Source organism: Rhea pennata, chromosome 2 (genome assembly GCF_028389875.1).
Source record: "Rhea pennata isolate bPtePen1 chromosome 2, bPtePen1.pri, whole genome shotgun sequence".
Classification (NCBI taxonomy): domain Eukaryota; kingdom Metazoa; phylum Chordata; class Aves; order Rheiformes; family Rheidae; genus Rhea; species Rhea pennata.
This window is the reverse complement of record NC_084664.1, coordinates 96,201,814-96,226,526: the sequence shown is the minus strand read 5'-3', so window position 1 is coordinate 96,226,526 and position 24,713 is coordinate 96,201,814. Positions and strand designations below refer to the sequence as shown.

The 24,713-nt window shown below is 41.6% G+C and overlaps 1 protein-coding gene and 1 long non-coding RNA gene across 2 annotated transcripts; one reads left to right on the top strand and one right to left on the bottom strand.

Moving 5' to 3' along the window:
- Positions 1–667: 667 nt before the first annotated feature.
- Positions 668–3,195, bottom strand: LOC134136274 (uncharacterized). The gene is made up of 2 exons (XR_009957472.1): positions 2,938–3,195; positions 668–941 (listed from the first exon to the last, which is right to left on the bottom strand). It is a non-coding gene; the product is annotated as an uncharacterized LOC134136274 (long non-coding RNA).
- A 7,141-nt stretch (positions 3,196–10,336) lies between these two features.
- Positions 10,337–19,492, top strand: SMIM13 (small integral membrane protein 13). The gene is made up of 2 exons (XM_062569978.1): positions 10,337–10,570; positions 15,859–19,492. Exons 1-2 carry the CDS (start codon positions 10,495–10,497, stop codon positions 16,050–16,052), a joined length of 270 nt encoding a protein of 89 aa, XP_062425962.1. The 5' UTR covers positions 10,337–10,494; the 3' UTR covers positions 16,053–19,492.
- Positions 19,493–24,713: the final 5,221 nt, after the last annotated feature.

The window sequence follows — 24,713 nt, the reverse complement described above, 5'->3', positions numbered from 1 at the left end:
GTCACGTGCTGCAGGCCCTTCCTTGTTTAATGACCTAACCATCTTCTTTTCTCTGCCTCCAACACATCTTGATGCCTATGTGGTCATATACACTGAGAGGGAAGACTTACGTTTGATCAGTGGTGAGCATCATAGGAAGAAGTATTGCATGTAGACTATAGACGGTATGCAGCAATCAAATGGTGCAAGATAATGGACATACATTCATAATGACATCATTGATGAGTTGTATCTATCCTCTTCAGGGAAAGGATGAGCTACATTTAGTTCTGTAAGTCCACACTGCACATACATGCAAAAGGAAGGCAGCTGAGCAAGTTTACATTTGTGTAAACAACCTTATTTCTGAGTTCAGTAACTAAAAAATAATCTCTTCTATCCAATACTACCTTTTATTGTTTTTTTTTTCTTGGATGTGATTTCTCAGACTTTTGAAAAATATTACTATCCATGTTGTACCACTTACCCCAAATTCATCACTATTGTTGGTTCTGGTAGATTTCTGGCACATTAGCACATGAAATGATATGCAGAGGCATGTGTGTGTACACATTCATATAATTTAGCTTTGGTCAGAAGAACAGTCTTGGATAAAATACATGCAATATTTTGTTTGTTTTCTTTTTATTCAGAGGAAAATCTGTGAATATATTCCATTGGACACATGTTCTATGTAGCCACATAAAAGGTTTTATTTCATATATTAGGAAAAACAGGAAAACAAAGACTATATTCACCAAATTGTTGTAAGAGGAAGCATTTCTTCTTTTATCTCATGACTTGATTACAGTGTAACATCCAGTTATTCATTGCCTGTGCCTGTGGGGATTCCAGCTTCTATCTTCTATGCAAGAACTTCAACCATTATTTTTTACTTGCTTGTTGTCTGCCTTGATGACAATTTCAGTAGTTCAACCATAAAGAACTTTGTTGGCTGGAAACTGAGAGAATGCTACTTGAGAATGCCCTACATCCTGTGGCTAGAACATTCATGCATCAGGTAAGAAACATGATAGAAATTAGGCAGAAAGTAAAATACTTCCAGTATAATCATGCAGTGTAATTTTCTGAAAGTTTCCAGGCTGTATGTTATCCCCAGATTTAAGTAAATTGTGATTCACAAAACTTACTTCGTTAGCCTTGTGGAGTAGAACATGCTTTTCTAGTTCTTTACAAAGGCTAAAAAAACCACAGATCTACATCTACATCACGGATCTACTACATCTGAAATGTCCCCTGCTGGAAATTTTTCTTCAACTTAAGAAACCTTGTTGTTGGGAAGCATTTTTTGATGTTCACATTAAAATTTTCCTATTTCTATAGGGGAGTTAAATTTCTTGTAGCATAAATTTGATAGAGTTGTAATTGCCAGAAAATGGGTGTTTCAAAACATTTAGTATCACCAACCAAAATTAATAGGTATTTTGGCATATGAGCTTGCTCCTTGAAGCTCTTTAAGAGTATTTACTATTTGGAGCTGCCTTAAATTCAAGTTTGAGGCACCTTTATTTTACATTTTATGCTCTACAGAAAGGGGCACTTACATAAATAAAACTAAGGTTTTCCAAACTGAATCTATGTTGATTAAAAATCCGTTTACCTGTTGCTAATCTTGTTGCTACCTGTTTTCACCATAATTTCCTACTGTACTGCCTGGAATGCTATGAGTATTTATTAAACCAAAATGTCTTTATTCCAAGATAATTTTTTTCTTCAATTATGGATGTTGAGTGGTTCTGCACTGCTTAGAGATGCAATGTGAACTAATTAACAGCTGTTTAGTAAAACAGCTTGGAACTGTAGAATGATGCATTTTAATAGACCCAAAATGCGACAGCTGTTTTACAGTAAAGAGAAAGTGACAGTCCCAAAGATCTTAGTTTAACTGTAAATGATAAATAAAAAAATCAGAGACAGAGAACAGTGCAGCTAGAAGGAAATTTAAAAGTTTTTGAAAAGTTAATGCTAATAACTGTTATTGCTTTGCTGTTTGTTTGCTATGTAGGAGCAGCGTTGCTTAATGAAGTGTGTGTAACAAATGCTTTGGCTAGAATTAGAGTGACATTTTGAGATCAGGAGACATGTCAAAGCACAAAATTATTGGGTAATAACAGAAAAGCTGTTTCAAGTCAAGTGACACTTGTGAGACAATCAGTGGGTTAGGCAGAATATGAAATAGGATTAGGAATGTTGGTAGAGATAACATTTGAAATGGAAAGACAGAACTCTGATTTGATTTGATGAATTGACAGCAAATTTAAGAATGCAAATAGGTGACCACATGTATGTAATTTTGGTTTACAGGTATCTTGAAAAGAGGAGGCATGAAGCAGGAACAAAGACAAGAATGTTAGCTTCATTTAAAGGGAGAGCTTTTAAAAAACCCGTAAAAGAAACATAAACCAGAAATAGATACGCTTTCTCTAACATCTCACTGTAATGGTGACACCTTCATGGCTTCTGTAGTACTGCATTTAAACACACTTTTTTTTTTTTAGCTGTTTAAGAAACATCAGTCAGTGTCTCCTACACTATCAAGGAAAGTTACTACCATATTCTAGTGCTAAAGACAAAATCTGTGTCAGAGCCAAGAATAAAACCCTTATCTCCTGATTCCTGGAAGCCACCATTTCCTCTGATTTCTCTTAAGAGGAAAAGACCAGCTTTGATGTATCACTACAACGTCAATAGAGGACAAGAGCCAAGGTTATGTGGAATTTGAATCACACCGAGCAAGCGGAGTAAAAATGCTGCCTCAGCTAAGGCACAGCAGTCCTTTGGTAACCTTATAGATCAAACACAGGGAAGCAAGGAGGGGAATGGTAAGGAGAAAAATGAACCAGAGATCAGGTTACCTCATCTCTATGGCAGATGTGCATCACTGCTAAGGAAGCAGTCCACCCTGCGGTTTTTGGTCTGTTTCAGTTACAGCCATACCTGTATTTTAGCATGTCAGCAGTCCCTCTCTTCACACGTTTGCCTCAAAAAGCGCCTCCAGGCTGCGGCACCTGGGCAGCCATGAACAGAGCCAACCCTTCCCTCCGGGCAGGGAGCCTGTCATCACTGCACCGCGGTTGTTCGGCTTTCTCTGTTGAGGTAATCGCTTTAGCGCTGAGGTAAGCCACTTTTTCCAGATGCGGGGGTTAGCAACGGCCGGGGCCGCTCCGCAGGACTGGGCGGGAGGCGCGGGGCCAGGTGCCCGCCCCCCGCGCGCCGAGAGCAACGGCCGCAACGGCCGCCGCTTCCCTCAGCGAGGGCGGCGCGGGGCGCGCTGGGACCTGCAGTCCCCGGCGCCGCTGTCGGCCCAAACCTGGGTTCGGTCCGGTCACCCGGCGGGCAGGCACCCAGTAGACACCCAGGGTCGAGATACTTGCTTATTTCATTCCTGCGCAGGGCTGGGGGCTAGGCGGTAAATCCACGAAGCCGGCACGCCTTCTCCCCTGCTCGTTCTTCATTCATACTCCCTTCCCGGGGAGCACCTTGTACAAACCTTTCTGTCGGTTACCGCTCCATCACATCAGGTACTCGCTCCGCCCTTGCGCTTTCACGCTCCTGTTAATCAGCATGGGAAGCGGAGAAGAGGCAGTAACACCGTTATCATGTCATTTCCATCTCATTACTCATTTAGGGGTGTGTAGTTTAATATGCTAATAAGCCTTAACGAACCTAAGGTCACTTCTGGGTTATTCTGCTGGTTTTGCCTTGCCTACCTCTCGCATTCTTCAAAGCGCTGGGGTTTCATCAAGGTTATTTAGCCACAGCTGGTTATCCTTTGCAGCGCTGTTTTTCCTCTCTCCCTTGTCCTTGAGTCTTGTTAACTCTTTGCAAGGTTTTTCTCACAGCATTGCTCCAACAATTCCCCTCTTTGAGACTTGATAATATCACTTATCTAGCAAGTCTCATTTCAACAACTTCCATTGTTCTCATACGGATGTTAAGTTAATTCTAAGTATTTCCCATGGCATGGGTAATCCGGGAGATTTGGGGAATACTGAAGCGAGCAGTAATCTGAGTCACTTTTTCTGAAGGCCCGTATAAGCTACAAAACCAGGTTGGTTGTACCAATGAGCATGCATAACAAAATTAACAATGTCCTCATCTTCTGTCTTAACTCTACAGCAAACAAATTAAACAAATCAATATTCTTATAAATCAGTTCTATCTATTGTTAACAATAGTATCAGAACGCAAAATAACACCTAAAAACACTTACGAGCACTCTAATTCCATGTAAGAGAATTCAATTTCCCAAGTACAATTCATGAATTTTGTAACTTCTGTATTCTCATCTTGAGGGGCCCTGCAGTCCACGAGTGATTCAAAGGTGCCCTCTTTATTTGGGAATAGTGGGTCCAGGAACTTATTCCCTCCACCTTTACTGCAGTACGAGTTGTCAGAAGCACCAGGTAAGGTCCTTTCCGCTTTTCTCTTAGTGGTTCTTCTTTCCACATCTGAATATAAACTAGATCCCCAGGCTTGAAGTCATGCACAGGGGAATCCAATGGAAGGGTGGTACATTGATTAAGGTACCTATGTAAAGATGTTAGTACCTGGGACAAAGACAATAAATACTCTCTCAACATTTCTTCCCCTCTTACATGCATTTGATCACTTCATCCCCCTATTTCATTAATTGGGCAAAGTTTCCCATAAAGTATTTCAAAAGGGCTTACATCCTCTTATTCTTGGGGTTATTCTTATTCTCATCAAGGACATTGGTAATATATCCACCCGTTTAAGATGGGTTTCCTGACACAGTTTTGAAATATGTCTTTTAAGTGTTTGGTTCATTCTTTCTACCTTACCGCTAGACTGGGGTCTCCACAGAATATGTAATTCCCATTTCATCTGTAAAAATTGGATGTTCCTTGAACTACCTCTGAGATAAAATGAGGTCCATTATCTGAGGATATACCTTCAGGAATCCCAAATCGAGGAATTATCTCTTTTAGTAAAATTTTAATTACTTCCTTCGCATGATTGGTGGAGCATGGAAGGCTTCTGGCCAACCAGAAAATGTATCTACCAGAACAAGTAAATATTTAAACCGACCACATTTAGGTAATTCTGAGAACTCTACCTGCCAGTGTTCCCCTGGGATTAATCCTCTTCTTAGTTCTCCCATAGGTAGTTTCTTCTGAATTTGGGGGTTATTTGTACAATAGGTGGGGCATCTTTTTACAATAAGGTCAGAATTTGATAGCATCTTTGATCCCACAGCATATCTTTTTACGCTGCTTATCGTAACAGCCACTCCCGTGTAAGTTTCTTCATGCAGTCCCTTAAGGAGCACTTCCATCATTTTGGCTGTAGTTAAAACTTGTCCATTTGGGGTGACCCACCATCCTTCAGCACTTTTTGTACATTTTAGCCTTTCTGCCAATTGATTTTCTTTGTCTGAATATTTAGGAGGTTTCATTTGTATTTTTCTCCTGGGTAGTAAAGCCCCAGCCACCTGTCCTGCTAGTGTTGCTTTTTTGTCTGCCATATCTGCTCTCCTGTTTCCTTGTGCTACTTCACTATTTCCCTTCTGTGTGGTTTTGTGGCAATGGTTTAGCTTCTACTTCTTTCCATTGAGTCACTACTGCATATCCAGCCTTTCTTTCTCCATTCGGTACAAAGTTGCTACTGTCTGTATATAGCTCCACATCTGGGTTCTGCAAAGGTTCATCCTTTAAATCGAGCCGGCTAGAATATACTTGCTCTATAGTGGCCAGTCATGTTGTAACTCTTTTTGCACTTCACCAGGTACTCTGCTGAGTAGCAGGGTTTAAGGTCGATACCACCTTTAAGGTAATATCTCCTTGTTCCAATAACACAGCATGATATTTTACCAGTCTGCTTGGGGAAATCCAATGATGCTCCTTTTGAATTAAAATTGCTGATACTGCATGTGGTACAAAAACCGTTAAGGGCTGTCCCAGAGTCAATTTGCGGGCCTCTTGTGTTAATAAGACAGTGGCTGCTATAGCCTGGAGGCAGGCCGGCCATCCTTTACTTACTTCGTCTAATTGTTTAGAAAAATACGCCACTGGTCTTTTCCATCTCCCAAGCATTTGGGTCGTTACTCCTGAGGCCACCTGCTGCTGCTCATGCACATACAATTGAAAGGGTTTAGCCATATCTGGGAGTCCCAATGCTGGAGCTTCCATCTATTTCTTTTTTATTTCATCGAAACTAGCACAGCATTCTGGGGTCCATTCTAACTACTCTCCTGGACCATTTAGGGCTGCATATAAAGGTTTAGTTATCAGCCCCAAATTAGGGATCCATATACAGCAAAATCCTGCCATTCCCAAGAATCCCCTAAGCTGTCTTTTCGTGCGGGGTACTGCAATTCGGCATATAGCCTCTTTTCTTTCCGCTCCTAGTGCACATTGTCCTTTTGATATTTTAAAACCAAAATATTGGACTTCCTTCTTTGCAATCTGAGCCTTTTTCTTTGAAACATGATACCTGGCAAGTCCCAAAAAATTTAACAGACTCACTGTTGCTTCTAGACATATTTGCTCTGAATCCACTCCAATCAAAATGTCATCCACATACTGTAAAGGAGTGACATTTTTGTTACCTTCCTGCCATTGGGCTAGTTCTTTGGCCAAGATCTCACCAAACAGGGTAGGACTGTTCTTGAATCCTTGAGGAAGGACCATCCAGCATAACTGCTCCTTCTTCCTCGTAGTGGGACTTTCCCATTCAAAGGCAAAAATTGTCTGCCTTTGTTCTTCTATAGGAATACAGAAAAAAGCATCTTTTAAATCTAGCACTGTAAAACAATTGTTAGTCTCGGGCACCAAGGCTAAAAGAGTATATGGATTTGGCACTGTTGGATGGGTATCTTCTGTTCACTGCCCTTAGGTCCTGGATTAGTCGATATTCTTGGGAATGTGATCTCCTTACCAGCAAGATTGGTGTATTGAATTCAGATTGACACTCTCTAAGCAGGCCATATTGCAAGAAGGTATTAATTAGTGGTTCCAATCTTCTATGTGTTTCTAGCTTGATAGGGTACTGATGCACCCTAACTGGCTTCGCTCCTGGTTGTAGCTCTGTTTTGATCGGAGTTGCGTTTTTTGCTTTACCTGGCTTCATTGAGGCCCAGACCAAGGGAATCACCGCGTCCAATACACTTGAAGGGATACTTGCACTGTTACCCTCTGGAGCTGATCCCATCAAAAGGCAGATTTGTGCTCTCCTTGCCGATTCTGGAGGGCTGTGGAGCTGCACGGAACTCTCAGAAAAGGTCACCTGCGCATTCAATTTGCATAGTAAATCCCATCCTAATAAAGGGAGGGGACACTCTGGTATATAGAGAAACTCACGAGTCAGTTTAGTACCTCCAATCATATGCTCCATTGGTTGCAAAAATGGCCTCAAAGTTTTCCTTCCCATAGCCCCAACAATACTGGTAGTAGTCTTACTTAAGGGTCCTTTACAGCTAGTTATCACTGAATGAGTGGCTCCACTATCTAATAAAAAATCTATAGTTTCATTCCCCAGCTTTACTGGAACCAGCGGATCAGCTGAGGAAATTCTGATTTTCTCCCCCGGTCCCCTTCATTCCATATTTGACCCTTCTAACATAATGAGGTTGGAGTGTGCCAGGCTCTGTAGCTTTGTTATCCTTCTTCGATTTGGACATTAATTTTTCCGGCACCCTTCCTGTCTACAAATTGCACATTGATTTGGACCTAAAGGGCGTCTAGCGAGGCCTCCTCCTGGCCTCCCTGCCCTTCCACCTCTTCCTTCTCTGTTACCTCTTCCACTTCCCCTGCCCCTACATTGGAATTCATCTCCCCAAGCAGCTGCCAGGAGAGAGGCGTGTAGTTTCATTTGATTTTGTGTTTCTCTCTTTCTCTTTTCATTGCAATTATTATATACCTTATATGCTATTTCTATCTGCTGTGAAATAGACATTCCCTCAACTCCATCTACCTTCTGTAGCTTCTTTCTAATATCCTGAGCTGACTGGCCAATGAAGAGCATATTAAACAGTCTTTGATTTGCTTCCTCATTTGGATCCACATCTGTCCATTTTCTGACTGTTTCGCATAAACTTTCATAAAAGGCCGAGGGATTTTCTTCAGGCCCTTGCTTTACTTCACACAACTTTGATACAGTCTTTGGTTTTGGAACCCTGTACTGAACCCCATATAAAATTAACTGTTGATACTGCCTCAATAGCTCCCTACCCCTGCTCCTATTTGGATCCCACTGTGGATCCTTTCTGCTGGATAAATAGACCTCAGGATCCCCCTTTCTGTCCCTTCTCTCACCTTCTTTTTGCCTTATCAATTACCAGCCTCCTTTATTCTCCTGTCAGGAAAGTATTCAACAGTGCCCGCACATCTCCCCAGTTAGGATTATGAGTTATCATAATAGTCTCCAAAAGTTGATGCAGCTTCTCAGGATTTTCCCTATATGATCCAATAGACTGCTTCCAGTTTAATAAATCCGAGGTTGTAAAAGGAACATGTACAAATACTAGTAGCCCTTCTGGCCCCTCTGCTTGTCTCAAAGGAGCCTGTATAACAGGTTGTTTCTGCCTCCTAGTTTGGCCAGAAATAGGGCTGGACTCTTTACTATCTAGCGGGGGGGCTGATTCTTCAGCTGACATGGAATCATTTCCACAAGAGGGGGGCACTGTCAGTAGTTGTACATCCTCCTGTTCTTCTCCCTTCAGAATTTTTCTGTTAGCACAAACACCCGCTTTCTTCCTTCTTTTCTGCTGCAACCATTACAGATTCCTCTTCACTTATAAGTTCACATTCCCTTTGAATTTCTGGTTCCCTATATAGTGACATAAAAGCCTCCACATAGGGTATCTCATCCCACTTCCCCTTTTGGTAGCAAAACAGCAGTAATTGTAATATAGTGTTACAGTTCAAGGTCCCATTTTCTGGCTATTGCTCATCACAGTCCAGCTTATACACTGTCCACCATTGATTACAATATCCTCTCATTCCTTCATTGTCATCCGATCTCCCCCCAAAATATCCCAGGGTTCTAAAATACAACCCAAAGGGCTACAGGGAGGAATCACGGATTGGCTTGATCCCATGTCAATTACCTAGAAATACCAACCTTATTAGCTAGAAATACCAACCTATTATCTGGAAATACCTTTATACCTGTACCTTTGTGCGCACTCAGCTCTGACTCCTCTGGTCAATTTAAGGCAACCCTTGCCAAGCGTCTACGTGTGACTTTATTCCTTTACACACACTCAGCTCTGACCCCTCTGGCCAATTTAAGGCAACCTTTGCCGAGCATCTGCATGCAACATAATCCAATATAATCTTCTGCAGAATTAGATAAATTTTATACTCACCAATCCAAAGATTCACCCCCCTTTTGCCCTGGCACAAATATCTCTGGTTGGCATTGCACCTTTGAGTCTCTTGTCATCCCGAATTGGAGGGAGGTCGGAGGACTCCCCGATCAACAGGTCAGTGCGCCCTGGAGCTCAATCTGATCCAGTCCGCTATCGGGATGGCAAGATGATCCGAGCAAGGCCTTCTGGCAAGCCCCACGTGGGGTGCCAAATTGTGTCCCAAACCTGGGTTCGGTCACCCGGCGGGCAGGCACCCAGTAGACACGCGGGGCCGAGATACTTGTTTATTTCATTCCTGCGCAGGGCTGGGGGCTAGGCAGTAAATCCACGAAGCCGGCACGCCTTCTCCCCTGCTCGTTCTTCATTCATACTCCCTTCCCAGGGAGCACCTTGTACAAACCTCTCTGTCGGTTACCGCTCCATCACATCAGGTACTCGCTCCGCCCTTGCGCTTTCACGCTCCTGTTAATCAGCATGGGAAGCGGAGAAGAGGCAGTAACACCGTTATCATGTCATTTCCATCTCATTACTCATTTAGGAGTGTGTAGTTTAATATGCTAATAAGCCTTAACGAACCTAAGGCCACTTCTGGGTTATTCTGCTGGTTTTGCCTTGCCTACCTCTCGCATTCTTCAAAGTGCTGGGGTTTCATCGAGGTTACTCGGCCGGAGCCGGTTATCCTTTGCAGCGCTGCTTTCCTCTCTCCCTTGTCCTTGAGGCTTGTGAACTAGCTGCCGCGGTTTCCTCACAGCAGCGAGCCGCCACCGCGCCGCCTGCGCCCGCCCGCCCGAACGCCCGCCAGGCGGCGGGAGCCGGACTGCGGCTCCCAGCAGGCGCCGCGCGTCGCGGCGTCGCCGTGACGCACGTAGGGGCCCGCCCGCAGCCGCCGCTCCGCCCGCCGGCGGTCGGGAGCGGACGGCGCCGCCGCTCGGCCTCGCTGCTGCGCTGCGCTGCGCTGCCCGCGGCGCCCCGCTCTCCCCCCCCCCGCCCGCCGCCGCTCCCTCCGCCGCGCTAGCTGGGTGGCGGCAGCCATGCGAGGCGCGGCCCTTTCCCCCTGACGGCCGCCTCGACGGGCCCGCGCCCGTAACCGCCGCGCAGCGCTCGGCGGGCCGTCACGGCCGGCGGCGGACCGACGCCCTCGGGGGCAGGCGCCCGGCACCATGTGGCAGAGCATCGGGCTGACCTTGCTGGTGATCGTGGCCACGCTGGCCTGCGTGCTGCTGTTCATGCTGTGCGGTGAGTCCGGCGGCCGCCCCGCGGCGGTGGGGCAGGGCTGGCCTGCTCCCCCCCAACCTCCCCCCCCCAGCCCCTGCTGCCTCCCCCAGACTGCCTCGAGGGAAGGGCACGGCGCCCGGGGTGCGTGTGCCGTTCACAGCGCCCCCTGCGCCGTGTTTCCGGACACTTTTGATGCTTGAAGCGCTTCCAGAGCTTAATTCGGAGAGTAATGGGGAGCTGGCAGCCTCGTCCGTGAACGCGCTGCTGAGTAGGCAGTCGCTCTGTGCAGCCTCTGCCCGGGTTTGAAACGCCAGTGATCAGGAGGAAGCTGCTGCTTCTGATTACCCCTCAGTAACCTTTTCGGTTTTAGTTTTCTACGGTAGACTTAGAGCAAAGCTCCCGAGACTATATATATATATTAAAAAAATAAAAAAACGTGGAGTAGGGTTATGTAAATGGGAGGCACAACTTGCCTCTTAGAGTCCTTGGAAGGAATCAGCAGTTCAGTGAATGTGGGGGATTGTGATCAATACAGTGAACTTAAAGGCCAAGAAAAAAACCCAAACTCAAACTGTGCTGTACCTTATGGTAAAAAGACTTGTGAGATAAAAAGCAGGTCCCAGGTGGTTCTCTAAATGGGGTAGCAAGGGGTCAAAGTGAAGACATCTGTGACTTACAGAAAATTGTTAGTCATGGTCAAAACTGCAGAGCATTGCAGAAGGATCTTACAGTATCAAGGGACTGGTTAATAAAATGGCAGGTGAAATCCAGGATCTTTAGCACATGTGGAGTGAGGCACATAAGAGAATGTGACACACAGTAACAGGGTCTAACTGAGCTGTTGATATCCTGAAGGAAGTGTAAGTTGAAGTCATTAGGAATGTTTCTCTAAAGTATCCGTCTAATGCTTTATAATGAACAAATAGTCAAATCGAGCATTAAAAGTTTTTGATAGAAAATATCGTTACATTGCTACAGGAATCTATGATATGCTTATGTATTAAGCAGTATTCTTATTATCTTATTGTATTCTTATTATTTTATTCAAAATCTATTTCCTTTTTATGTTAAATAGGATGGCAAGAGCTATGTAATGATTTCTGGAAGAAGAGATACCAAATAGGTTAGACATGCATGCTAGCCTGGAAAATAGATGACTGGAGGAAGGTGGTAGTTATAAAACTGAGGTAGAGAGGACAGAATAAGCAGGGAATGATTGTTCAGTTTCATCGTAACAGAGGAACTGGAGTACACCAAATTTAATGATCAACTAACAAAATAAAAGGAGGGAGAACTTTCTTACATAATGTGGAATTACATTGCAATCTCATTAACAAATAATATTTTGGATGCCAGAACTTTTCACTTTTTCCTTTCATGAAGGAAAAGTCTGTCAAGGTATTTTTCACTCTGTTCAGAAATTGTCTAGCTATTTTCTGGTTATTGCAGATGTAGTATGGTACTTGCTTGAGTCTTTATGCTCTCAGAGTATATGCTTTTTAATTAAAGAATTTCTCATGGAAGTAGTGCTGAGAGAACAGAATGATTTTGCAATGTTCAAAATCAGAAACCTGGCCTTTTTGCTTATTTTTCTGGATATAACAAATTGTGAGATATGCTGAAGGATCTCAAACTTTGCTTGGTAACTTAAACTTCTCTCTAGTGCTTACTTAAAGATAGCAAAAATAGTTTATGAACTACTTGAAGTTTATTAATGCTTAGCAGTTTGAAGCATAATACTGCTTCAGTGTAATACTATATGGTAAACTTAGGTTCAATGAATGGTTCACTTCGAATCTTTCACCTGTACGTTAATTTAAACAGCGTGTAAAATGATTGCTAAAAGGTTATCTGTATCTAGATCAAAAGTATGGAGTGGGGGTAGAAGCACAGGAAGCAGGTATGTTCATTGTTTTGGCAGGGAGGAGAATGTTTTAACTGTTATCCCAGTAGAAGCAACTCTGGGATTTGATAATTTCTAGGATTTATAAGCTTTGGTAATTTTTTTCCATCTAGCATTTTTTTAGTACTAGTACTCATACCATTATTATGGAAAATATTCAAGGAAGTCTGTGTTAAGACCACTACTAGAGAAACTGAGTAGTAAGCTACCTCCAACCTAAAGGTTTATTTGTCCTCCAATAGCCAGTTTCTTATCTACCTTCTTGCATATGAATTGCTGTTCACTACAGCATATTAGTCTACTTGAGTGCAAGTATGGGTAAGTGTAAATGCCAGCCAGTGGGACATACAAGTTCATGAACAAAGCTGACACAAGAATGCCTGGGTATAAGCTTGGATAAACTTAATTTGCTGATAAGAATATTCTAGTCATCAGATAAGAGAGCTGCTGAAACAGCCCTACAAATGCAACTTTACAGGGTCAAGAATCTAAAGAGCTGTAAGTTCTTTTTTGAGTAGCTTATAAAAGGACTCACGGGGTGAATGATTGGCAAGGACAGTAGACTTAAAAATCCAGGAGATGTCCTAGGATCATGTGAGTTTTGGTTTCTTATCACAAATATGATTAAATAAGTGCAATGAAAACTACAATAATGAGAAGAATATAATTTTTATTGTTGTTTTAAAATAGAAATGTAAAATTAAAAACGTGAACTCTATCAGAATTAGGCATTTGGACCAGTTTAATCTTCAGCCGTATGTGAGAATTAAATTCATATGCCTGAATTAAGTTTTTATTTCTATAAAAGTCTTCTGAATAAATGACCCAGTTGCTTTCCTTTAAGCACTTCAGGATGTCTGCAATTGCTGTTTTCGCTGTTAGTCTGAATTTGTTAGTAAGCACTGAAAGCTTGCAGCTAACAAACTCTATTGGTAAACTGAGCACATCTGACATAGAAACTGTTGAGAGACTACAAATATAGCTATTTTTCAGTTGTTCTTTTAAAAGTTGGACTAAGGGAACTTGCTTCCACTCTTTTCTTCCCATCTTTTCTGACTGCCTCTGTTTTTTCTTGAAGTGATCTCATATTCCTTTGACCATGTATCCCATGTTCCTATGAGATGGTAGGAATTTATGCATAGTCAAGGAGATGTGATAAATACTAGCCAAGGTGAACTCTAGGACTACTTACTCCTGTATATTGTTTTATTTTCTCAGTGTAATCATGCATGATTGCTATATGCAATTGCAGAAGAGTGCTTCCTCTGGAACAGATAGAAGTGCTCATCTCATTTGGCAAGAGATGCTAGTGAAACGTGTTTTGAAATGTATGAACTGAAAAACAAAATTGTACCAGAACTAGTGCTGGTGAAACAAGTGTGTGATTTGCTTAGTCTAATTTTAATTGCAGATGGGAAAATATCCGAGCTCTAAATTCTACCTTAACTTTTCTTTAATGTTTAAATAAACAATTCTGTAACTGTTTTAAATGAGTGACTCAAAATACTTCAAAGGCAAAGAAAGTCTTGTCTGGCTAGATTAGCAATAAAGAGAAAATGGTCTTTTCTTTGACCCTGAACTCTTTTTTTGATACTTAATACAAATGGGAGGTAGGAATTACCTTGCAGTCAGTTAAGTCTGAAATAATCCCTGCATATGGTTAAAAAGTTGCATCACAGAGGACTAGGTTTAAGGAGCAATGCAGAACCAAGCAGTACATAACATGATGTCTTTTGTTATTACAGTATCTGCATAGTGTATGGTTTTCTCCGTAACAAAGCTATGCACTCAAGCAGTGATATTTTCATCTTAAAAATGGCACAGCATTGAAGTGATATGTCTGTGGTCACGGATGATACCCCACAAAATTAAATGTGAAACCTTGTTTGAAATCTCAGGCTAGTGTCCTGAGCTCTACACTCCTTCAACTCTTTTCTTCCCTTCTTTTATAGCTCTGTAAGACTTTATGATGGGCATTGTTGTAGCATTTGAGTGCTGTAGAGACAACATTCAATGTTGTGATACTACAAACCTGAATTAGTTTTCAGCACGTTGTATGGTATTATCCTGTTTTCAAATCAGTAGGGCTCAGAGGTAAGACTGCAAGACTGCATAGGAAATCACTAATAGAGTGAGAAATAGAACACAGCTTTCCAACACAATCTTGTGCGGTTATCACATCTTCTTTCTTTTGTTGGTTTGATTTGTGTTTCACAGAATAAAATTCAAGTTATTTAATCCTATGCATTCCATGTTATTCCTGAGGCTTTTTTGTTTGGTTGTCTTCCTCATTCCATTTGAAACATCCTATGGGGTTCTCCTGTACAGATAACCCTCCCATTTTTAGCTTATACTTACAAGCCAGTGAAAGATAGAGTATATGGTCTCAAACTTTTGTCCCTCACTTTTTGAGGAGGATAAAACTATTGTAATGAGATTCTTTCTCTTTGTAAAAAGAACTGGGTGTGAGAAGCAACATAAGGTAGCTTTTGTAAAACCTAGTCAAGTCATAAAATCTTCCTAGCATAACATCGTGAGATGCTTTTGGCTACCTCTTCTAGAAACACGTGTTTAGGAGGGAGGAGCTGGAACTTAAACACTTTAAAAGAGAGGTTGAAAAAATGTGACCCTCTCAACATAATTATTTTGCAAAGTTATTGGAATCTAAAGCATTTTAACACTGGAATAGAACTGAATGAAGTTGCATAAATTTTCCAAAGAATGTTAATTTTCTTTTAGTGGGACTTTGACATGGTGAGAGAATACCTTGAAATATGGGTGATGTGGTCTTCTAGTGAATTATGATAAAAGGTAGATCATGTGAATTTTAGAATAGTATTTATTACAAAACACAGTTTTAATTTCAAGATCTCCACAAGTATGCTTCACAGGGATTATGTAATGAAACTTTAAAAATGTAGTGGGTTTGAATATTCTCAGTAGAATGGAGTGTTTTCATAATAAGGATAGAAATCCTACTGTTACTTTTTTTTTTTCCCCACAATTCATGTATAATGAGTCCTGTTTCCTTGCTTCAAAGAAAAGGAGCTTAGGTAGTTACTCCTACCAGTTAAGACCTATATCCGTGCAATTATAATCACCCACTTACTGCTTGCTGTTTCAGGATGATTTGGAACATGTTCAGATCTTTTTCTGGAGCTTGAACTTTTGCCTCTGGATGAGGACAGACTTTATCAAGCTGAACTAGTACCTGCAGGACTGTAGAAAAGAATGGATGTGGATTAGGAGGGAGTGTTGGGAGTGTTTTGGGGTTGTGAGTTGGAAAGCAATTAATGGCTGTGCTGCTCATCAAATATGTGCTCGCTTTTCTGGTATACTTTGACTGATATGTGAATTTCAATTTGTATGAATTAACTGAACGATATCTTTTCTTTGTCTCCTGCAGGCTGGTATGTGGTCTGGCAATTGTTTCTGTCTAAATTCAAATTCCTGAGAGAATTGATAGGTGATACGGGGTCCCAACAGGGGGACAACGAGCTGTCAGAGACTGAAGTTGAACAGGAGACTCCACCATCCCCACAGAGAGGTAGACAAAAATCTGCTCGCCAGCGAAGGGCACTTGCAGAAGAAACAACTTAATACTCCCTTGGACTACTGATAAACTATGAATGGTTAAACACCTCTGCACTATCTGTTCAGTGGCTTGATCTTACAGAAAACTAACTTAAAAGATTATATGAATATCTGTGAACCTTTACTTCTAAACTACAGATATGTGCTATTTTAGTAGAGGTTCAGAGAGGACTTTGGCAGTAAGTCAGAGTACTGAAGAAAGGAGGAGTAGACAGAAAAATATATCTGGGGGGTGGGGGAAAAATGCTGAGCTGCTGTAGCTTCCATCCCTGCAAACAAGAAAACACATTCTGGACCATAGGCTTAGCCTTTGCATTAGTCTGAACGTAGTAAATGTTTCAGACTTGAAATGATTGATAAATTATTTTTACTTTACAGCATTACAACAACTTCTTGTGAAACTGAGTTTTATTTCCTTAGGTATATATAAAGATATATATTTTTTCCTTCAACCTTGTAAATGCATGTGAACTTGAATAACTGTTGAAAGAATATCCCGCTTTAGAAAGTATTCTAAAGTGGGACTTCAGTTACATTTTTATATATAAAATATAAATGAAATATGGAAAAATCAATATCAAATGCACATGATGTGGAGTTTTATCTCCTTTTAAGAAATTGTGATAAGACCTAATTTCTTGGTTTTGACATCAGAAAAGGGTTACAGATAAAACAGTCCTGCGTGATTTCTGTGTTCTTTCTGAACCTTTTAGCCAAACTCCTGTTGGAGAGGGGAAGGAACCTAGATTAAGTACTTGCTCTTTAGTGTTCTGAAGTGTCATCTTTGTCTCTTGGGTTCTAAGTGCTTCTCTAGCTCACTTTATACACTCTTACATCAGGTATTTGGTGCCAGATAAAACTTTTTTCCCTGCAACCAGTTAAGGTATTGTGACCAATTGGTAGACACCACTGTAACATTTTGATACTGTTATAGTAGTGAATTTGGTACCTCATGTTTGGTAGAGGTCTTACTGATTTTGCCAGTAATAAGCAGTTGCTCCTGGGGGTGGGTGTGTGGGTGGGTGTGTGTTTTTTTTTTTATATGAATTATATAGCTATGTCCACATTGTACTTCAGAATTAAGATCTCCAATTGTGTTTATCTCGTAACTTTGGAGATTAACGCATGAGACTTGGAAAGAGGAGTGTGCATGTGCCACCTGATGTGTGTATGTGGGAAAACCACCCAAAAATTGTCTGTTCTGTGGACAGTTTCAGCTTTTCTCTTAGCACTTGGTATGTGGTGATGTTTGGATCACTATTCCCTGTATCTAAAAAAACCTGTTAAACAAGACTAAAAGTGGTCTTGTACTTTTCAGCTATTTTGAAGTTTAAGCCTGACTTCTGAACTTGTGGTTTTGTTCATTCACACAGCTAAAACTGAGCAACATCTAGTTGTTTGATCAAATAAACTTTTATCTGGGAAAAGAGCACTCTTTCTAGTGCCTTGTTTTAACTTGTCATCTGTGACTACTGTTTAAAAGCTGTTGGGAACTTACAAGATCTATCCATTTAATAAAAAGTTTTGGGTGTTTCAGTATTAAAGTAGGTGAGATCTGCCCTGCCCTTCCTTGAGACTCTAGAAGTCTCTTTGTTTACCAGCATGTAGGTGTAAGCATGCTTTGTACTACAGGGTTACGTTTTCAAGCATGATTACAGTGCTGTGCACATATCCTTTAAACACATGTAGAAATACTGATAGTTTCCTTCCTTTAGTCTTTCTGCTGACAAAAATGCCTATTTACCTTTCTGAAGTAGTAAAATTTGCATCTATTCAAACTGATCAAAAGCATTCAGATTTTCACTACTGCTTTCAGTTGTTTACTCTGCACAATATATTGTCAAATGAATGATATTCTTATGTCTGTCTTCACATGATTAGACTTCATCTCGGCAGTGCTAATCAAGTACGAGAGCATCTTTGTTTTTAAAAAACAATCTTGAGCATTGCTTACTTGTGTCTACAAAGAAAAGTTTTTATTCTGACATAGAATATAGATGCTCCAGTTGCACTTCAGTTAAACTAGATTTAAGTGCACCAAAGACAGTAAAAGGCTGATGCTTCTAGTTTCCAACTGAGAAAAGTGACAACTCAGTTTTTGATTCTGGTAGCTGCAAAGAAAAGTAAAATTTCAGCAATATACATATATGGTAAAGGTAGCTTTCAAGGTGTAAGAATAAATTTTTTGGAGCAAGTTAATGAAGGAAGTTCCATGTATGTTTGAATGCTGACACTACTCAAATATACAATAGGATGGCAGTTAAACTAATGGACCTGAAACCTCTGGGAAGCTTGTATGCTGTAGCTGAACAGCTTCCTTTTCCCTTCCCTGCAATACACAGGTGTACATTTCACTCCCCAGTGATTCTCAGTCCTTTTTCTCTCTTTTTTAATGCTTCTGTGAGGTAGCTGCCACTAATGCTGTCTGCGTACTGTATAACATTCAGGATCTTACTAGTAGCATGACAAAGGCTTATATTATGAGGTTAGGAAGAATTTTGTAACACTGATAATTTTCTGTCAACGTATATTTTTTTCCTCTTAGAGTCCATAGCAGAAAACTCTTTGTACAGGGCACTTTGTTCAAACTTGCAAAAGTGAGGCTGTATGTGTGAAAGTATACTTGTGATAATACACAGTTCATGATTGCTGGCAGTCCGATATATTTGTCTTTGCATATTTTTTTTAACCAATGTATATTTCTGAAATGTTACTGGTTGTTAAGTACTTATGTTTGAATTAACTCATTCAAATCTGAAAACTTATGAAGGCAACAGGTTACACAGCTGATTTTATTCAGCAGGGTTTATTTTTTAAGCTATATATTGCCTTATTGTTGCAGCCATTATACTGAATGTACTTTGCATTCTTAGTTTAAATACATTCATATCACTTTCATAGCAGGGGGCCATGTAACTTTGAATAAGCAGTGATTATTTGTATTCTACATGACAGTTGATTGAAAAGGGTTACTGCCATGAAGGCTGGAACATGTGTGTAAAGTAGACTAGAAAAATACATAATTATGATTAAAAATTGAGAAGTTAGACAACTGTTCCTGCCAAGTTTTGTAATTCATACGTGTTAGGGAGCCACTAAGGTTATTATCGTGGTGATTTAATGTTAGCCCATGAGGCTAATTCTATGCAGTTTTTCCACTAAGCACTGCTGCTGTAGCTGTTAGCAGTAAATGCCATATATTGTGCTGCAATCTGTGAGCAACTTGCTGCTTAATATCAGGTTTTACACTGAACTAGACCTGTGTATGTACTTCAGTTTTGTTTGGAAATGACCAGCATACGGAATGTGTTCAGTATGGTCATTTGCCTCTTCAGTGTTAAGATACTGTACCTAATGCTTCTGTGGTTGTCTGTTTTCATCATGTTAACTGTTTTAACTGACTGCACAGATAACAAAAAATAAAGTAACTAGACTTGATACAAGTACTTCATCTGAGTCTGAGTGTTTTTTGGGAGGGAAGTTCAAATGAGGTCTTGCTTATAGAATAAGGTTTATTATTTAAGTGTGCAACAGTATGCAAGAAGACTTGTCAAAAGTCAAATTCTAGCTGATTATAACACCTACAGAAGACTTCAACTTAAATCCAGGTTAGTATACATCCTTTAGAACAATTAATAAAGATGTTTTTCTGCCTAACCTTTTAAAAGTTGTCACTTATTTTTAGCAATCACGCCCTATTTTTGAAAATTTTAAGGGTGCTTATTGACTTAGTTTGCCTAAAAGTAAGTTTGCTGGTAATTTAAAAGGCTTTTTAATTTGGGATCAAAGGTCTTGTACAAGAGAAGAAAATAAGAATGTTTTTCCTCTCTGATTGCTTCTGTGAATAAAATGCACATTTTGAGTCCTAGATTCTTTTATTGGCACACTTCTCGATCTTGAGGAAATGCACTGTTTTTCTATTGCCCTACTTCTCTCCTTTGCAAAAATGGACTGCTAATAGAACACGGTAGAATGCTGTGGCGTTATGTAATTTATGGACTTGGAGGCGTTTTTTGACTTTAAAGTTTGTTGTAGATAGGTGAATGGAGGGGCAATAATGATCAATGATTGGCTGATGTTTTAAGTACATGCTAGCTTTTCTGCATTGACAGTGGTCACAAGTAAATTCTATATTATCTGTCCTAGCAGGATGGATGAAGATACTGTTGTGTAATGCTGCTCTGTCAGAAGTTCCATAAAAGGCAACATTAACTGATACTGCTTCTTCCCTACAGGTACTCCCATGCTGCCCTTGAGGTTCTCTTCTATCATTACCAGTTAATACAGAAACTCTGTAAAACACAAATGTTATCGATAAAAGCTGAATAGAGGAGGCTTTCTTCAGACTGCTTCATAGCCTGCCTCTGTAAGAAGGAAGAGAAAGACCTACATCTGATCCTAACAAGTAGTGCTAGACTCATGCTCCAGACAGGAAATGACAAGATAGATCTGTAGGTAGGCAGAACAGTGTTATACACTGAATAGCAGAAAGTCAAACTTCTGAATTTATTTAATGAATTTACAGGGAAGCAGAGACATTTGGGAATTGCAGGTTTTTGGAGGTGATAGTTGAACCCAAAGGGAAGAATGAGGTTGCCAAAAGTGAGAGGAGAGAAAAGAACTAACTAGTGTTGATATCTGAGAGCTCTTAGGATATAAGGTCACCTTTGAACCTGCAAGAGGATGTACAGCTAAGGAAATCTGTGAGCTTGAAGGGAAGATGGGAGAAGGCATTTAGAGGCAGGAGATACGGATAATATAAATGCACCTTTCTCTTGAGCGGTAAAGAGATGCGCATATACACTGTCTGCAGTGTGCCCTCACTTTCTATCATGCTTTCTGTGGTCTGCCTCTGGACTTGCTGAAAGCTGTCAGTGCACTTGGCCTCGCACAGGTAAGAAGTTACGTTCCACGTCAGGGAGCCGTGGCTTGGTGGGTCCTTCCCTTTGGATCCCTCAGCTGGGTCTGTTTTGTAGAGGTCAGGGGCCAGATTTTTCCTCCCAGTTACAACTTCTAGCTTTCTATGAAGAAGTCTGTGCTGTGCCCACCACGCCTGGCAGAATTTAAATTGCCCTGGCTTCAGTTTAATAATTTGGCAAACTGGAAGGTATGTGTGCCCTGTGTCCTCCTTAGACCTACTGTAGCTTGCTGTCTGTAATATCAATTTCCTCTATACTAGAGAATCTGAATGCTTCTTGTCAGGTTGAAAGTCACATATCAGCAAATAATTTGTTCACAAATAGCACTAGCTCTAGCTTGAAGCAAGTCTTACCACTACTCTAGGTTGTGGTGCTAGGTTGGAGCACTGTTGCTGTGTTAATGCTGAATACTATTCCTGTTACTATCAGTCTTTGTTTTCCTAGCCCAGTGCCCTGCCTCTTCTCAGTTAAGGATCTAATCAAAAAGCCTTCTGATAACTTTCTTGTGTTTTTCAAGTTATTACTGTTGCAAATACTCTGTATCTTGAATCATCCCTTAAATGCCAAAGGATTGGCTGTTACCTTTTCTATGTTTAAAAATGTCAGGCAACATTCATGCTATGGTAGAATATGTCAGAATACATATTCTTTTATACACCAATCATTTCATGTGAGTGGTTTCAGTTTTCTAGAATCTAAAGAGTTCTTACTTTGCGGTCCCACAAGACCCTACTTTGAGGACTTCTTAGAAGAAGCAGGCGGCCTTTTGCAGTGCTGTAGATCTGAGCGGTTTTGAGAGGCTGTGCTCAGTGCAGGGCAGCAGCGTCTGAAAGAAAGCAGTTGGCATGCACAGACTGCTCTAAGAGATAATACTGTTAACCAGGCACATCATGTATGCAGTATCAATTAAACTCCCTGGAGCTGATAAAACCCCTAAAGGCCATTTTGTTTCCTGGCCAGATGTCAATACATCTGCTATGATTTTTGATCCTGGCACAACATGGTCAGGAGCAGCACTGATTTGACCGATTTTCTGGCATCGGTGGAGCAGAGGGCCCACCAAATTCACTTTGTGAATTCCCATTGACTTTCTGTATAATCTGTATTTAGTCTCTTTATCTTCCTAAATCACAAAGCTTATTTAACAATTGTAACATTTATATACTAGGAATGGCATTTATTGCAGCCTTAACTTTTCTACTTTCTTAAGGATTCAAATATTGAGAATGGACTAGACTTTGCTTTTCCTTGTTCCTGATTCCGGGAAGTCCACCCATTTCTCTTGAATATTGAAATAACAATGTGGACATGGGAAAACACCGATTCCTGGGCTGGCTTCTTAAACCCCAGTGAGCTGCTGTCTGTGCAGATTTTGTCTGAAACTCTGGAGGATTTTAATAGCAAAAGTCAGTAAAAACAGTTTGGGGCCTGGCTTTTCACCACTAGGTGGCATGTGCCCTCAAGCTTTGCGGGTGGAGGGGCTCATGTTGCCAAAAAATGAAAAAAAAAGTTCCAGCATCTATCTGGGCCAACACGGTGGAGCCTCCTTAGTGTTTGCTGTTGATGGGTTCTTAGTAGTTCTGTAGGAGTTTAAGTTGGTTGGGAAGTGCAAGCACAACTCCTTGCAGGGGATGAGCCTGGCTCTCGCTTGCCCACAATCTTCTTGCTAAGAGCAAAAAAGTTCTCAGAGCTTCCCTGCTGGTCACTGGGCAGCTGCTTCCCAGCTGCCAAAACAAATACTAGTGATCAGCTCACCTCAGTACTGGAGTTACAGGGAGGCTCATTTGAGAGACTTGAGGGCAGAGAGCGTATGTCATATTGGCACAGTGTACGTCCTAATGCTTGTGTAGCAGATGCTGCTGTTACTGTCCAAGGCAGAGGCTGAAGGAGATGCCAGAAAGTGGTTAGTTATCTTAAATGCTTTTTGCGTTAAAGACAGGAATCCTCGAGGAATGAGACGATGTTATATAGTGGGTGCTTCATTAGCTGGTAGGTTGCCCTGCTGGTTAATCTTCTTACTCAGGCTTAGGGAGAAGCAGGGAGCATTTTATTGTACAAGCCCTTGAAGAAACCTGATTTCCCATTATTTAGCCTGTTGCTTATAACCTAGGCACAGCGGGGAGTCCCCATTAGCAGATCTAATATTTACACTTCATGAAGAAAGCTGTGACTTTTTTTTTTCCCCTCCTTGTCAGGGTAGCTTGCTGGGAAAGTAAGTCTTATCCCAGCTGTGAGGGCATGTTTGAGTCCAGGCTACCTTCGGATTCACTTCAATCAATCTATCAGAGGGAGCAAGCTCAAAGATGCTACATTCCTCAGGTTTCCTGTAAATGGCAAGTGGATGGAGAAGAAAGGAAGATTTCAGCCTGAGTGCATGAGGACAAGGATCTGCCCAGAAGGGTGAGGTTAAAGGCCAGGCTTCCTTCGTCCTACTGCCCTGAAGTTGTTCTTCTGCTATTTGGGGCTGGAGGGCTGCTGCTGCCATTTTAACAGCTTGTAGCCCTCATCAAGGCAGTATAAGTCATAACTGAGGGTAAATTGTTAGGATTAAAGAGAGGCTGGCTGTAATTGCCTAGCGTACACTGGGCAGGGGGGAGGTGGAAAACGCATGGGCTCCGTTATGCTGCTCTGCCTGATAGCAGACAGCTCCCATGAGTCCGGAGCAGCAGTCCTGCATGCGACATGGGAGAGCACCTGCAGAAAGGGTTGTGGATCACCTCCTGCCCAGCAGCTGGCTGCAGCTGCACCATGGACTGCTGCAGCTGCTACATGGCCTCCACTGCCTGCGCTCCCTCCGGGGCCTCAGTAGTGTGAAGACATTTCTGGGATACTGCCAGTAGGAGGAAGGATTAGAGCCAGCCTGCTGCACATGTTGTTTGGAAGCCCTGTGACAGATTGGGCTTCCTTTGCTCTCGTCCAACCTCCATCCTGAGACTGAGTAGCCAGAGTCTGTCCATCCTATCAAGGAAAACGATCTCTGAATCAAGCTCCCATAGCAATCAGAGCAATTCTCTGAACTTCCCTTTCATGCTGTGTAGGAGAGACACCCTTGCCTTCATCTCCATCCACTGAGTGACGCAAGTGTCTGTAATCGCACTGGATTTTCGCTTCTCTCCATTACACTTCTCACTCGTGCTAGAGGAGTAGACTGTCAATGTTTCCACTGGGACTGCAGGATAATTCAAGAATAATTGTAAGAGACAGTGGATGAACCTGGGAAGGGAAGAGAGTGTGGTGAGAAAAGTAGAGTGTGTGATTGAAGGGATTTGGCAGAGGCTTGTACTGGGAAGAACACAGGCCAGGCCAAGGATGTTGTTTTAAGGTACTGGTATTCAAGAGGAGGTGTGATTTATCTAGGAAACACCTGGTACTTCAGTGGCTAAAGCAGTGTATTTTTTGAGGTGTCCCTAGTATAGATAAAATATACTCACTTATGTAGCAGGTGAAAACTTGGAGCTTCCTGCTGCTCAGTATCATCAAGATGCCTTCTTGATCATACAGGCTAATTGAGAAACTCATGGACAGATCCCAGTTTCATGGGATAATGAGAGGAAAAAGCAGGGAAGTATTTCTTAATGTCACTAGTCCAATGATTATGAGCACCAGGCAGAGCCAGGTTACCCCAAACATGTCTTCCTGCCACCCCTGAAGACAGAACACAGGGCTACAGGGGTCACGGCCTGACTCGACAGGGCCTTTCTAATGTTCTTAAATGTCGGTGGGCTGATGGTTGGAGGTGTTTGGAAAA

Bases quoted from the DNA above. Each gene is read 5' to 3' on its own strand.
- SMIM13 (XM_062569978.1), top strand. From the start codon at position 10,495: ATGTGGCAGAGCATCGGGCTGACCTTGCTGGTGATCGTGGCCACGCTG. The intron at 10,571-15,858 runs GTGAGTCCGGCG...TGTCTCCTGCAG, and splicing joins GCTGCTGTTCATGCTGTGCG to GCTGGTATGTGGTCTGGCAA.